Source organism: Sinohyriopsis cumingii, chromosome 12, assembly GCF_028554795.1.
Source record: "Sinohyriopsis cumingii isolate HCF-2022 chromosome 12, ASM2855479v2, whole genome shotgun sequence".
Taxonomy (NCBI): domain Eukaryota; kingdom Metazoa; phylum Mollusca; class Bivalvia; order Unionida; family Unionidae; genus Sinohyriopsis; species Sinohyriopsis cumingii.
The window spans coordinates 78651320-78665822 of NC_142972.1; the positions used below are offsets into that span (position 1 = coordinate 78651320).

At 35.1% G+C, this 14503-nt stretch overlaps 1 protein-coding gene across 2 annotated transcripts in view; it reads left to right on the top strand.

Annotated features, from left to right (window-relative positions):
• LOC149786797 (chromatin assembly factor 1 subunit B-like) overlaps positions 1-14111 on the top strand; it is a 50832-nt gene extending 36721 nt beyond the window's left edge. For both annotated transcript variants that reach the window (XM_089977299.1, XM_089977300.1), the window contains 4 exons: positions 611-662; positions 1987-2112; positions 6573-6828; positions 12060-14111. In XM_089977299.1, coding sequence (XP_089833425.1) covers positions 611-662; positions 1987-2112; positions 6573-6828; positions 12060-12428 — 803 coding nt within the window. In that variant the 3' untranslated portion in view covers positions 12429-14111. The remainder of the gene's footprint in view (positions 1-610; positions 663-1986; positions 2113-6572; positions 6829-12059) is intronic.
• The last annotated feature ends 392 nt before the right edge of the window (positions 14112-14503 follow it).

Genomic DNA, 14503 nt, shown 5'->3' on the forward strand with positions numbered 1-14503 from the left:
AGATTGCAATTGGGCTTGACTTGTATGCATGTTTTTAAACTTAAACTTTGGACTTCTTTTTATAAAGACAATAAAAAACATAAAACAATATTCTTGATAGCATATTTGAGGTAGACAAATGAAAGTTGGTAGGCATGTTTCAATTTATATGTAAATGACCAGTTTAGATTTTCAGACCATTATAGTAATTTTTAAATTTTAGGCACATTTTCTAAGCTTGTTGGAGTTAGCCATGTTTGACATAAATGTATAGAATGATATCTCACTCTGCACTTGTGGAAGTTGCTTGACAAGAGACAAAAGTGGTGTGTAGTAAAAGACAAAACATCATTGCAGAACTGGCACAGATGTCAAAGAAAGCTAGGGGCAGGGGGAGGGAACAATGCATAGTCCCATCCGTGTGCCACCTTTACTTTTCTTTGCAAGCATTTTGTGTGTTCATTTTGTCTTCTTATTGGCAAATTCTGACAGTTATACCTTAGAAAGAGAACATAAAAATTACAACTTAAGCCCATTAATTATCACTTGAAGGTAAGGTTTAACAGAATTGCCTTTTGTTGTCTGTTGTTTTGAGCCAGTTATGAAATCCATATATCTCTTTCTATACTAGATGAAGAAAACAACAATCAAAAAGAATGGGAGAAATATTCAACACTATTCTGGTAAGTATTGATAATTTAACACAGAATAATTTTGGTATTAATTTATGGTTTTGTGTCAGTTATGAATGGCAAGACTTGGATGTCAAAGGTGAAAATTTATACATCAGTTGTCGTATTCAACTGTAACATGAGCATAATATTGTATAAAGCTTATACAGTATAAATTTCATGTCTTGCCTATATATGTGAAAGTAGCATCATCTAGGCAAGGATCAAGATTCGATACAAATGTTGTAGCATTGTATTACATTATTAAAGTGAAATCTTTGAGATACACCTTAGTTTATGATTCAAAAACAAAATAATACTAATTGTATCATTTTAGAATCGATGTGTGCACAGTGTGAAAGTTAAAGTCTTTCTAAGCTTATAGAAGGTCAAAAGTCATTCCAGATTTCATGGAACTTAGAGTGCATAACTTGTCTTAAAATGTATGTCAGCATGGTTATGTTGGAGCATTTTCTCATCTTAAATTAAATATTAACTGGAGTTCCAAAATTTAATACTAATATAGTTTAACCAAAGTCTATTCAGTTCTGGTTGTCGAATGTTTTTGCATGCTAAAATGTCATCCAAAGACTTGCTCCTAAAATTAATGATCATTGTATACTTTTTCATTGGTGGCCACGTGCTAAACTGAGTCAAGGAAAGAGGACATCAGGACTAATTATCACAAATAGCACCATGTTAGTGCAGATCTTGTTCAAATATACGCAACTTTCATTGTGATGACATAGCTCCCCAACATTCAATACCGCTTGTACTAGATCACGCCATTAGGTTGACCTCATCCAAAAATTTAACATTTAACATTAATTTTGCCAGGGAGTGTTGGGAGAGGCATGTATATAATCAAAATAAAGTGAATAATTACCATCTAAAGGTGTATATAATAAAATTCTAAAAATGTGTACTGTTTGCTAAAATAGTCCGTCCTGAATACCTGCATGACTTGTACTTTAGATGAGATGCCATGAAAGACCTTCTGATCCAGACACAGCACTGCCTACTATTGTACCATGCTGCTTTTTAAATATAAAAGTATTACTTAAAATTATTGGGCATTGTTTTTGGTATAATTTCTAATCATCAGTTGTTAGAAAATGCATTATTCTCACCAATTAAAGATACAAAATGCATGTTTTACTCTTTATTTGTTTGTTGGATGATCATTTTTTTGCATGGTCCTTTTTCTTTATTTGTTTCTTATCATTTTCTGATTATATACTGAGTTATGAAGTTTCACAAACAAGAAATTCAATCCTGTAAGAACTACATGTATTATATCTAATAACTTGGTTATTCTCGTAATTTCTTGGTTTAGTTTGCCATATCGTGTTGTGTTTGCTGTTGCTACAGAGGACTCTGTACTGTTGTATGACACCCAGCAGGAGCAACCATTTGCTTACATCACCAACATCCACTATCATCAGCTCAGTGATCTCTCATGGTAAGAACTTATTGTTTTGTACATGAATTGCGTGACTTATTGTGTCAATTTTCCATCATGACAGTGTCTTCAAAAATGTCAGTGCCTGTATTTCAAGTTCTTGAAAGTTAAAATCAACTGCAGTATTAAGTTGAAACTTTGGTATAATATTGTGGTATATTTTGTTTGTTTTTAGATGGATTTTTTTTTTAAGTCATTGCATTCAGTGCCCAAAAACAAACAAATGAAAAATCCAAATCTAAGCAACCAGATCTATAATAAGATGTCAGGTTAATGTTAAGTCCCAAGTCAAGGCAACCAGATCCATAATAAGATGTCAGGTTAACGTTAAGTCCCAAGTCAAGGCAACTAGATCCATAATAAGATGTCAGGTTAACGTTAAGTCCCAAGTCAAGGCAACCAGATCCATAATAAGATGTCAGGTTAACGTTAAGTCCCAAGTCAAGGCAACCAGATCCATAATAAGATGTCAGGTTAACGTTAAGTCCCAAGTCAAGGCAATCAGATCCATAATAAGATGTCAGGTTAACATTAAGTACCAAGTCAAGGCAACCAGATCCATAATAAGATGTCAGGTTAATGTTAAGTCCCACAGCAAAGTAATCACACTTTGTACATTGCATGAAACCAAACATTGCTTGTCTAGTTTTATCTCTTTCATATCATTTCACAAGAAAATCCAAGCATACTACGAAATACAACTTAATGTGATGCCATGTGTTGTCTTTAAATATCAGTATAAACATTACTCTTGTCCAAGTTTATAATTGAATAAAAGCAGTTTGAAAATAGATGTGATCCAGACCTGTCAGCCCTTACTATTTTGCTGTAAGTCTTACAAAATGAAACTTATTATATGGATTTACAGAATAAAAGGAAAAACTACAGAAATATGATAGTTGATGTAAAATACTGATAATTGGCTCGTCCATGTTTGATTTGGATCCAGGTTTTTGTATAACTTTAGTGGAATTAGGCAGGGAACAAGACTAACTTTACATTAGTAACTCAGACACTTCAAACTGCGAGTATTTTTTCATGCAAAGAGTCTGCATGTCAAAACTGTTGAATATAGAATTTTTTTAAAATGGCGTCCAGCTACTGAGACATGTTAAAGACAAAAGGAAAAATAAGCCTCTAAAATGTTTTAATAATCAATACAGAAGAATAACAAGGAATATTTCAGATTGTCTGAATAAAAGTAGCAAGGGACAAAATTACATTTATTAGACCTGTTGATTTAAGGATGTCATGTGCTGAGAGGTGCGACTGCCATTGTCATATGAAGCGAAGAAAAACATTTCCAAGAATTACGTCAGGTTGAGAGATAGCAACAAGCCATTGAAGTTGTATTTGTTCTTTAACCAATAGTTTTAGTTAGATTAAAACTATATAAAATGAGAAGTGCTTTGAGGAGGAGGATTTAGATTTTAACAGAAACGTTTCTTACCATAATTAGAAGTATAAATGTTTGCAGTTGTCTTTATTTTATGCAGATTGTTCCTTCAAATTGATTACAATTGTAGGCAAATCATACAGGTATTTACAACAGTTGTTACTCTTGAATGAGGCATCATTGTAAAACGATGCTACATACCCAAGCATTGAAACAAAATACTTTGTAATTCTTTTTCTAATGGGTTAAAATAAAGTTAAAAAAACCATACAAATCACAGTATTTTATTGCAGTAATACTTGTTCATAAATAGTTGACCTTCTTTCTCTTTTTACTAATCTCACATAAAGCTTTAAGGCATTTGTCAAACCTGGCAGCTATGATGCTACATGCATGCCTGTGCATTGAAACAAAGTGCTTGCTAATTATTTTTGTTTCAGATGGGTTAAAATAAAATTTAAAAACCATATTAATTACAATTGTTTTGCAGTAATGAAGTTGAATTATCAAATAGCTAAGCTTTGTTGTTCGATATGAATGTTATCTGTAACAAAATAGGTGTGGGGCTTTCTGCATCACATGTGGCTCCATATATGGCAGGGGGAGTTTAGAAAATTTTTCCTTTATAGCAACCACTAAATCGATAAAAATTGGTCCTCCTTGAAAAAAATGTGAAAACATGGTGCATAAAAATGTGAAACCAAATGATAAACAAAATGTGAAAACAGCAAATATGAAACCATGGTACATAAAAATGTGAAACCAAAGTAATAAAAAAAAGTGAGACCAAATTATTAACAAATGTGAAACCATGGTATATAAAATGTTAAACCAAAGTATTTAAAAAAATGTGCAACCACAGTATATAAAAATGTGAAACCAGAGTATAGATAAACACAATTTATTCCATTATTATTCGCCTAAGCTAATACTTGAGTGGTGCCATAATAATGCTGTATGGTACAGTGCCTATTTGAGACAATCCCTTGAAAATTTAAGTTAAACAGTGTAAAGATTGAGCGGCCACTTCTGTTCATGTGTCAGGGGAATAATATGCCTGAAATATGAGTTCAAAAGATTCCTGTTTTACAAGACAACAGTACAAGTATGGGGGGAGATTACCATTGTCCATTGTTAGTCCCTGAATAATGTGGAATGAGCTACTTTGTATGCACGTAATAAAACAAACTCTTTGCCATATAATTATGTAAACTTTGTGTGGACACATTGTGACTGTTGATTCAGATAAACAGACTCAATATTCAATGAACAGATGAGAGAATGATAAAGTGGAAGGGTACTGATAAATTTGCAAGTACAGCGAAACTCCTCAAAACCAAAACCTCATTATACTAGCATCCCCACAAGATTTATATTAGTCCAAAGTATTTCCCTTTTTAATATAATTTTTTTCCCAGTAAACTGAAACCCCTCAACTCTCAATACCAAAATAATTTTGGTCAAAAATTTAAATTTTACACTTAAAAATTACATAAAATGGAAACTTACTTCAAAATTGGAAATGTATTTTAGATGCTAAATTCCCAGCACACATTGGAACAGATTAATTACAGTGATTAAATAATGGAAGAAGTTTATCTGAGAGAAAATACCAGAAACATGTTCCATGTGAGTTTAAACAATATTTGACATGTGCAGTCACAAATTAGGGCTGACAGTAAGGGATATCATATATTTTTTACACCACACGAAAGATAACTAAATGCCTCTGGATAAGCCATTTAAGAAAGATTATATTTTATCTGCTTACTCTCTAATTGTGATTGATGCTGTTTGTTTGCATACAGGGAACATAATTTTTATATATATATAAAATATCAGGGTATTTCTAACCTGACATGTGGCCTGGCTTTGATGTTTTTCAATGGTGATCGCCAAAAACAGTATTCTAAAAGCCAGACTCAGTTAATTTTCAAATGAGGAAAATCATTACATGTAGTTAAGTAGCCATGACTGCCATTTGTATTTACTCGCATGTTAATGTCAGAATGACAACTAAAAAGTGCCAGAGGATTGAATTGTCCTTTCAGGATAAAATTAGTCTGATCAATACGTATGAATTTGTGCCAAAACCTACACTGAAGAAACGTAAGGAAATATTCTGCTGTTCATTTATTCTAAAGAAAATGGAATTTTACAAGAACTCTTTTAAAAACAATAGTAATGGAAGCAAGCATTGTTTCACCAATGCCTCCAGATCTGGCGAAGTGAAAATTTGTGGCAGTGGTTTAACAGCTTGAACCAAAAATCCTCCAATCTCGGGTCCTATAATTAATCTCTCTCTCTCTCTCTCTCTCTCTCCAATAAGTGCTTTAAAAAAGTTATTTTTTCATATCTGCAAAAACGTCCATAAACTGAAAACCTCCCAGAGCTGAATTGGGGGTGAGTGATCTCAAGGATTTTCAGCTTTTAGGGGTTACAGTGAAAGACAGTGAACCTATATCAGTCAACAGATCCAAACGACATTGCAAGTTTTTGTTCCTAGTGTCAATACAGTGGTATGGATATGTCAGTTTTATTGAACAGTATTGAAAACGTCAAACATTGAGTGGATATTCTGAGACTTGGTACAGTGCTATATTCTGAGACTTGGTACAGTGCTATATTCTCAGACTTGGTACAGTGCTATATTCATGTAAACAAGCTCAGTCATCTTCATTAGCCGCATACATCATCTCATGTTGACATTCTAACATGACTCAGTGTGGCATATATCGCAATGAGAATTGAGAAGCAAACTGATGCTGCACCAATACAATTTTTATACTGATTGTACAAGTGTATAAAAGATCTATGCCTTTCCCTTTCCTTCTGGTTTTTAAAAAAAGTTTCGAATTTGCTTTTGTATTTAATGTTTCACATTTCATTTCATTTGTAAACTGCATTCATATTCAGAAGAATCGTTTGGTTTGAAATATGTTAGGAAAACAGTAAGTTTCAGCTCCCTCTCATAGCGATTTCTTTATTTTACTGTTAATGAAATTGGTGTAATAACATTTGACCTCCTGTACTTTTGATAACAGGGGTCCATTTTATGTTCCAGGTCATCAGATGGCAGAATTTTGGTGGTCTCATCCACAGATGGTTACTGCACATTGGTCACATTTAAAGAGGGGGAGATTGGAATACATTATGAACCTCCCACAGAGAAGAGTAGTTCAGAGGTGAACGAGAAAAAGACCAAAGAAGCAATATTTTCAAATGGAATAGAAGTTGAGATGGATAATAAAGATGAAGAAAAGAAACAGGAGGACAACAAAACAACAAAATTCCATGTCAATGGAATTGTACAAAATGAGGTTATTATTTTAAAGATTTATGTGCAAGATGTCTTGCTAGGTTTGGAATAGCTTGGACATGCATCGTAACAATTCACATTTGAATACCTGTATGGATTGGCAAGTGTTATTGGTCCTACATTCCTAGTGCCAGAAGCAGATAAGTATTATGATACATAGTATACACATCATTTATTGTCATTATAGATTGGTTTAAGAGAATTTTCATAAGTGATCAATGCGATAGCAGAAATGGTGAGGGGGATATTGTTTTCCTGTTCTCTATACATGCAGCTGTCCTAATTCTTTTTTAGCACAATGGCACAGAAATTATTTTACTGAGGGCAATGAAATTTAGGAGTTTCACATGCTTATGAGTAGATAGTCTGATTTTATATTATGGCTATTAAGGAGTTTTTAAACACCCACATAAGGTGGAGTGTATCGTGTAAAGATGTCCATGTGTGTGTGCCCTATTTTGTTAACATACAATAATTTGAGCTCTCCATCATCTGCCATTACCAGACTTTGCAAGTAGCTTGCATTTGGGGTAAGGAAGAAACTATTTCAGGCTTAGAAGGTCAATATCACAAAGGGATTGGAAGATGGAGAACTCTCCACTTGAATTGTATCCAAGATAACTTGAGAAAAAGCTGTAAATGGCATGAATTTGAGATAAGAAAGACAAAAGGTCATGGTCAAGGTTGCATTGACTTTAAAAAGGAAAATGATTCTGCATGATTGTTTCGGCAGATGCTTTGACCAAATTTTGTAGCTTACATTTGAGACCGTGAAGGCACCTATTCCATTTTTGTATATTCAGTTACAGTTTGTATACACAGCACTTTGTCTCGGAGCAGCATGCTATAGTAAACCTGTACAGGTTTTTCAAAACATGGAAACTGACACTTTTCATCTTTGTCCTAATAATAACAATGCAAAATTTGGACAATTGTACTGTGACAGTATCTCTAAATTTATTTGCTTATATGATTTGTCCCTGAAAATAAAGATCTGTCGCAGTTTTTGATGTTCTACGTCCCAGAAGCAGTAGTTTTAGGGTAGGCACATCTGATGATTTGCAGTTTGATATGGTACAGATGGATGGTCCATGCAGACTACATTACACCAGATGGCCAGACTGCAAAGCACATATCTTTCGTGCACTTTTCTGATTGCAGACTCTGTTAGCTCTGAGCCATAGGCCATCCAGACTACATAGCTGGCCGACTATACCACTCCAGCTGGCAGGGCCACAAGCTATATTCTGGCTTTCTTACAATATTCCAGCTGCTGACCAACCAGTCCAGCCATATGAATGAGCTATGTACTTCAACAGTTGTTGTGAGTTATTTCGGACTGGCAGGATGGCCAACCGATCAATTGGACCAACCATTCCTATGAAATTCACAGCGAGCTATCATTACTTGTGAAGCTGTCTGACTATCAAACAGGCCACACTGGACAGGCATTCCACAATGTGATCACTATTGACTGCATATTTTCAACCCCCAAAAAGGGAGAAAAAAAAAATTGCAAAATGAAGGATGCTGGTATCTTATCATTTCCTGTTGCTGAAGGGGATGAAACAGAAACAGACGGAATATAGTTACACCAGCAACTGTATAGAGGAAATCTATAAGATTTTGTCTCTGTCAGAATACTGTCCTTCAACATTTCTTGTTATCAAGTCCAACAGCATTGGGAAATATGATAGAAATGTAGTAGGGAGAGGAAATCATGTGTTGTCACATCCATGATGTCACACCACTCTCAGTACCAATTACCCAGTGGTGAACTTCTTTCTCCTTCTCTCAGAGACAAGAGGTTAGACCCTATCACAATCAAGGGATACTATTCCATTATCTCAGACTTCATGGAAGAGACAATTTTGCCTGCAACAATTTTGACATGTCCTTACCCTGCTCACTCACATTATTCCTCAATGGAAGTGGAATCTCTCCTGGCTTTTGACGTGGCCAAACTTGATTGAGCTATCATCTTCACCCCTCAGTGACTTGCAATTTATGATCACTCCAACTTCAGCATGCAGAGTGAGCTTCATACAATATCCAGGGGGCCCCGAGTGGCCGAGTGGTCTAAAACGCTCTTCGTTACGGATCACTGCCATCTCACCTCTGTCTGCGGTGGTTCGAGTCTAAGATTCAGCCAATGTGGGCATGTGAGAAGGCTTGCCAGTAGCTTCTTGTGGGTCGGTAGTTCTTTCCGGGGTTTTCCGGGTTCTTCCTCCACCATTAATACTGGCCGCCATGTATAGCCTATCGTGTACTGAAAAATGGCGTTAAACCCCACAACAACAACAACAATGTCCAGATAAAAATTGCATGTTCTGATGGTCCAGTCATTCTAGTGTTACAATCAGTTTTATTCCTAAGAATAGCTTGCTGTCACTAGTCAACCAACAATAACTATTCGTTCCAGCTCCTTGATCGATCTGTCAAAGGAAAATAAGCTGTTTGACCCAGTACATACCCTGAGATGTATTAACAGTATCTGCATTGAAGTAAAAGACTATATGAAGGCAGGACTGCATGACATAACCCCACAAGTGTTTGCCACTTGTCTAAAGGTAGTTTTTAAATCAGTGTAATGTACACTTTTGCAGGATCAGGATCAGGAACACTGATGCACATCATAGGTTATGAAATAGTGTCCACCTCAGATGTGGGAGGTCTTGGGTTCAAACCCCAGCTGAGTCATACATTAGGACTGGTTGACCTGGTGTCAGGATAATGTGACTGGGTGGAACATCATGCTACATGTCTGCCAGAGATGGAAATTTTCTGGTTTTAGTTGGAAATTTAAAAAAAAAATAAATGCAGATCAATTTTCACTGGTAAAATTTCCAGTGGACTTTTTTCCTTTTTTTTTTTTTTTATAAACCAGATTATTTGTTTCTGGATGTGGTTCAGGTAGCAAAGAAGGTAATGAAACACCGTAAACTAGAAGTTAATTGTGCAGGTGGGAATTGTTCATTGTTTTGGTCTTTCGTTATGCAGTTTCAAGTAATGTCTCGCATTTGGATCTTTTTGTGGCTTCTACAGAATTTAAATTTGTAGAAAGAGGAAAATGTATAACTAACTTTGACCAGCCATTTTAAAAAAATCCATTCAAATTGAGCTAGCTAGAAGAAAAAGATCACAGTAAGGAGGAATCCATTTAGATTGAGTTAGCTAGAAGAAAAAAATCACAATAAGGAGGTTTTTTTTAAATTGAAGAAGCCTGGACTTGCATGGTGCATGAGCTGCAAAGACAAAATTAATTCTGGATCAGCTGGCAAAAAGTCCTCCCTAACCATGCTAAATTGAAAAAGCATAGATAGAGAAGATCAGGTTTAAATATGCAGAAGCCTCCAGTGGTTTTCCAGTCGCTTTCATCTTTGAAAATGGCAGCCTCAGGCCAAAAGAAAATATTTCCGGTCAGCCAACCATCCCAATTTTTGTTGCTGGCCCTTGCACCTTTTTCACTGGGGGGTGGGGGTTGGGCTTATATGTGCATCAAATTGAGCCTGCTTTTTCACCTCACAGCAGGCACCCCAGGCCATTCAGAAAACAGTTTCATACAAGCTAAAAGAATGGGTATCAACAGTTCATCACAAGTGACTTGTCAAAAAAAGTGAAATAATATTCAAGTTAATAAATGATGAGATGCATGGAAAATTTTCAGTTTTTTTTTAGGGGGGATGCAGTTTTCAACCTTGGTCTGCGGCATGATGCCCCAGTGCTAGACATCACTATAAACTACAGATATCGTAGGAGTTTGACTGATTTTTTTAAAACGCTACATTAAAAATATAAATCACACACACAGAGGTCATGAAATACGAGCAACTTCCATGATTTAATTTGGGATACATATTAGGGTCAGCTGACAGACATGCCCAGTCTGCGTTCTCTCGCTTCTATTTGCATTACATGGCCTTACTAATGATAGAACTGGATCTTGGTGGGTCAGTGATAGCTGCACAGATGGTAACCACTCCCCATTCATGAAAACACATCCTTTGACCCATACATGAATTTGTCGCATTTGATGGATTCTCCTGGTGATACAGTAAAGAGTAAATCCCATAGGGATCTCCCACACAAATGAAGTTCATCCTTTTATTAGAGAACTCAAACTCCTACTGAGTAACACAGGTAGAGGTAGGATGCTTATCATTTCCTCTTTCTTACCTTTTATTCTAATGTACTTGATGGAAAAAGCAAATTATTTAATAAACTATGTTTCTTCAATAATAATTACCTAATTGGAAATAATCCATCCCACCCTTCCCTGCATCCTGTTAGGTTTCACTCAAATAACTGGCAGAACTGGGTATAACTGGCCACCAATCTGGTTGAAAGTGTAGTTAACCTGTAAGAGTTGCTTCCCTTTATACATTTAATATATCAACAAGACGTACAGGAGGGCTGGATTCGGAGGTAGCAGAAAGTTTTTCTAATGTATTGTGATCAGGTAAGTATTATCAGAGAAACAAAATTACACCACTCCAGTGGCCTAAGTGGTTAGAGCATCTGCCTTGGATGTGGTAGGTTGCAGGTTTGAATCCCAGCCAAGTCATACCAGCAACTTACGCAACTGGAACTAACATTGTTCAGCATTAAGAGGTTAGTGCCCGGATAGGTCAGCCTGGTTTCAGGATAATGTGACCAGGTGGAACATGATGCAGCATGATGCCCCTGTGCTAGACATCACTATAAACTGTCAAACAATTTGCTATCTTTGAACACACTTCTTCTCCAAAATTTGCTTTTCTAATAAAAGTTCTTCTGTTTAAGGCCTTGTTGAACAGAATATAGAAAGCGGGTCCATTTGTGATACAGTCAGTTCTACTAGCATTAGTTTTAATTTTTTTTTTAATAGTCCACTGCACATCAGTACTTAAGACAGGTGTTTTGAAATGGTCCACTGCACATCAGTACTTGCAACAGGTATTTTGAAATGGCACACAACACATCAGTATTTATGACAGGTGTTTTTTAGTTTGTTAACAGCAGTGTAAATTCATCTAATGCTTAGATTTTTAAATCGTTTTGTTGCCACACAAATCTAGCGAAATATCTTAGCATGAAAATATATAGCTTGCCTTACACACAAATGGGAGGCACATTAAACATGCTCAACTTGTATCACTTGCTAACATACTTCCACCTCTCAGTCAGATTAGATGTACACTATTTACATATAGCATCATTATTGGATTATTTCTCTATGTCTTCTATATTCAGATCGTCCGACCAGAAATATCCATGGATAGTGACAGATCAAGTCCTGACCTGCACCTTGTGCTAGAAATTTCTAGTGATGGCATGGAGAGCAAAGATCATGGAGATCTCCAACAGGATTCTGTCAAAGATTCTAAACCAGTGGAATTTAAGAAACCATCTTTCAGCCCTAGGCCTTCAGGAAGCAGGAGCCAACAATCTGTAATACATGACACTGCATTAAAGCATCCTGGTGCTGGTCCAGCCCTAAACCCTTTGTCATCTACTGCCTCCAGCCCAAATTCCCTTCCACAAATGACAGCAAAATCATCCTCAGGAGCAAAGAGGGTAGCATTCACAACACTGACATTATTCAAAAGTGATTCTAAATGATGGAGATAATTTATTAACATCAGTAGCATCAATATGATTTGTAATTATGACAGTAGAGAGACATTACCCAGGACAGGGACATCAGAATGAATTCTTATAAAAGGAAAAGAATGTGCATGTAACTTTTAAGTTTGTTCCTGGTCTTGAACTCTGATTTTAAGGAAATATTTTTTTTTGTATATCAGGCACGAAACTGGATTCTTTATACTTGTACGGTCAATCAATTTGTCACATTTATTTCTGGTATTTTTTATCAAATATTGCTTTTTGTTAAAAAGTCAAGATATACATATTGAGTGACTTAGAAATATTTAACATGTTATTTTATGTGCAGAAAATAAGTTTTGTCCCATTTATCCCATCATGTTTTCTTATATCCAGTATAGACTGGTGATATTTTATCAAACCCTCAACTAAAATGCACCATTTTGTTCTCTCAGAAATGTATTTCTGTTTTGTAAACGAATACAGTAAAATTTAAAAATATCTTGCTGAAGTACATTACCATAGGTAAATCATGATGTAGTGCAGTGAATTAAGAAAAATCTAGACAAGGTACAGGAAACCACAGATAAATCCTGATAATATGTAGCAAATAACTGATAAATCTTGAAGAAGTACAGTAAACCATGGGTAAATCTTGATGTAGTGCAGTTAACCTTAGAAAAATCTTAATGAAGTACAGTAAACCATAGGTAAATTTTGATGAAGTACAGTAAACCATAGGTAAATTTTGATGAAGTACAGTAAACCATAGGTAAATCTTGATGAAGTATAGTAAACCATAGGTACATCTTGATGAAGTACAGTAAACCATAGGTACATCTTGATGAAGTACAGTAAAACATAGGTAAATCTTGATGAAGTACAGTAAACCATAGGTACATCTTGATGAAGTACAGTAAAACATAGGTAAATCTTGGTGAAGTACAGTAAACCATAGAAAAGTAATGTGGTCCCTATATAATCTTAACTAAATACAGTAATTAAATTTTCGTGAAGTACAGTAAACCTTAGATAAATCTGGATGAAGTACTGTAAACCTTAGATAAGTCAAGTACCACTGTAGCCCAGTGGTTTTTTTGCATGCTGAACCTGTAGCCAAAAGGGCCAGGGATCAGGTCCCACCAACAGCTTAGACCAGGTCAGCTACCATGGTGTGTCCTTGTTGCTGTGCTGTAAGACACTAAAACCAAAATAGTAATTGAAATACTGTGCATCACTCAAAGAACTTGCTTATTTCCTGTACAAAGTCAACAAAACATCCAGAGTTGAGGTATTGGATAATAAAATTGTCGACTGATGGGAATTTTAGAATCATTTAGGGAACTTGAATTAAAAACGAATTTTGGTTTTTGAGTAATATGAATAATTTTGATGTTAGTTGCCTCTTTCATATTGCCTACTTAGCACCCCTAGAACATTTTGCAAGAACTAGTTCTTTTTAACATACCTTTTGGAATTAGAGGAGAGCTATTGTGCTCCCCCCCCCCCCTTCCCGTGTTTGTATCATATAGATGCATACCAGTCCAGATTTTGCAGAATTGTTACAAATCTTTGGCGAAAACTACTTTTTCAGAATTATATTAACAAAAGTCTAGGATTATTTTTTTAATGTTTTGTATGAGACCTGGGTAGAACAATAATTAGGCACCAATATATTTGATACATAAAATACAGTTTCTTAGTGTTTTTTATATATATATATATATATATATATATATATATATATATATATATATATATATATATATATATATATATATATGTATGTATATGTATATGTATATATATATATATATACACACACACACACACACGCACACATATACTGGTTCGACAGTAACAAAGTGCAAAGAGTGTGAAAGAGATAAAGAGAAAAAAATGCATATAATTCCTAAAGAAAACTGGTTATGTTTTGCAAAAATTGTGGAGGAATCTAAGCTACTTGAATGGGAGGAATGGATACATATTTATTTATTTTCACTTGACCCTATCGATTCTGGACAGATTCTAGATTCTGAAAATGCAAACTTTTTTTTATTGATAAATATGTTCATGGGTTTGGAAATATT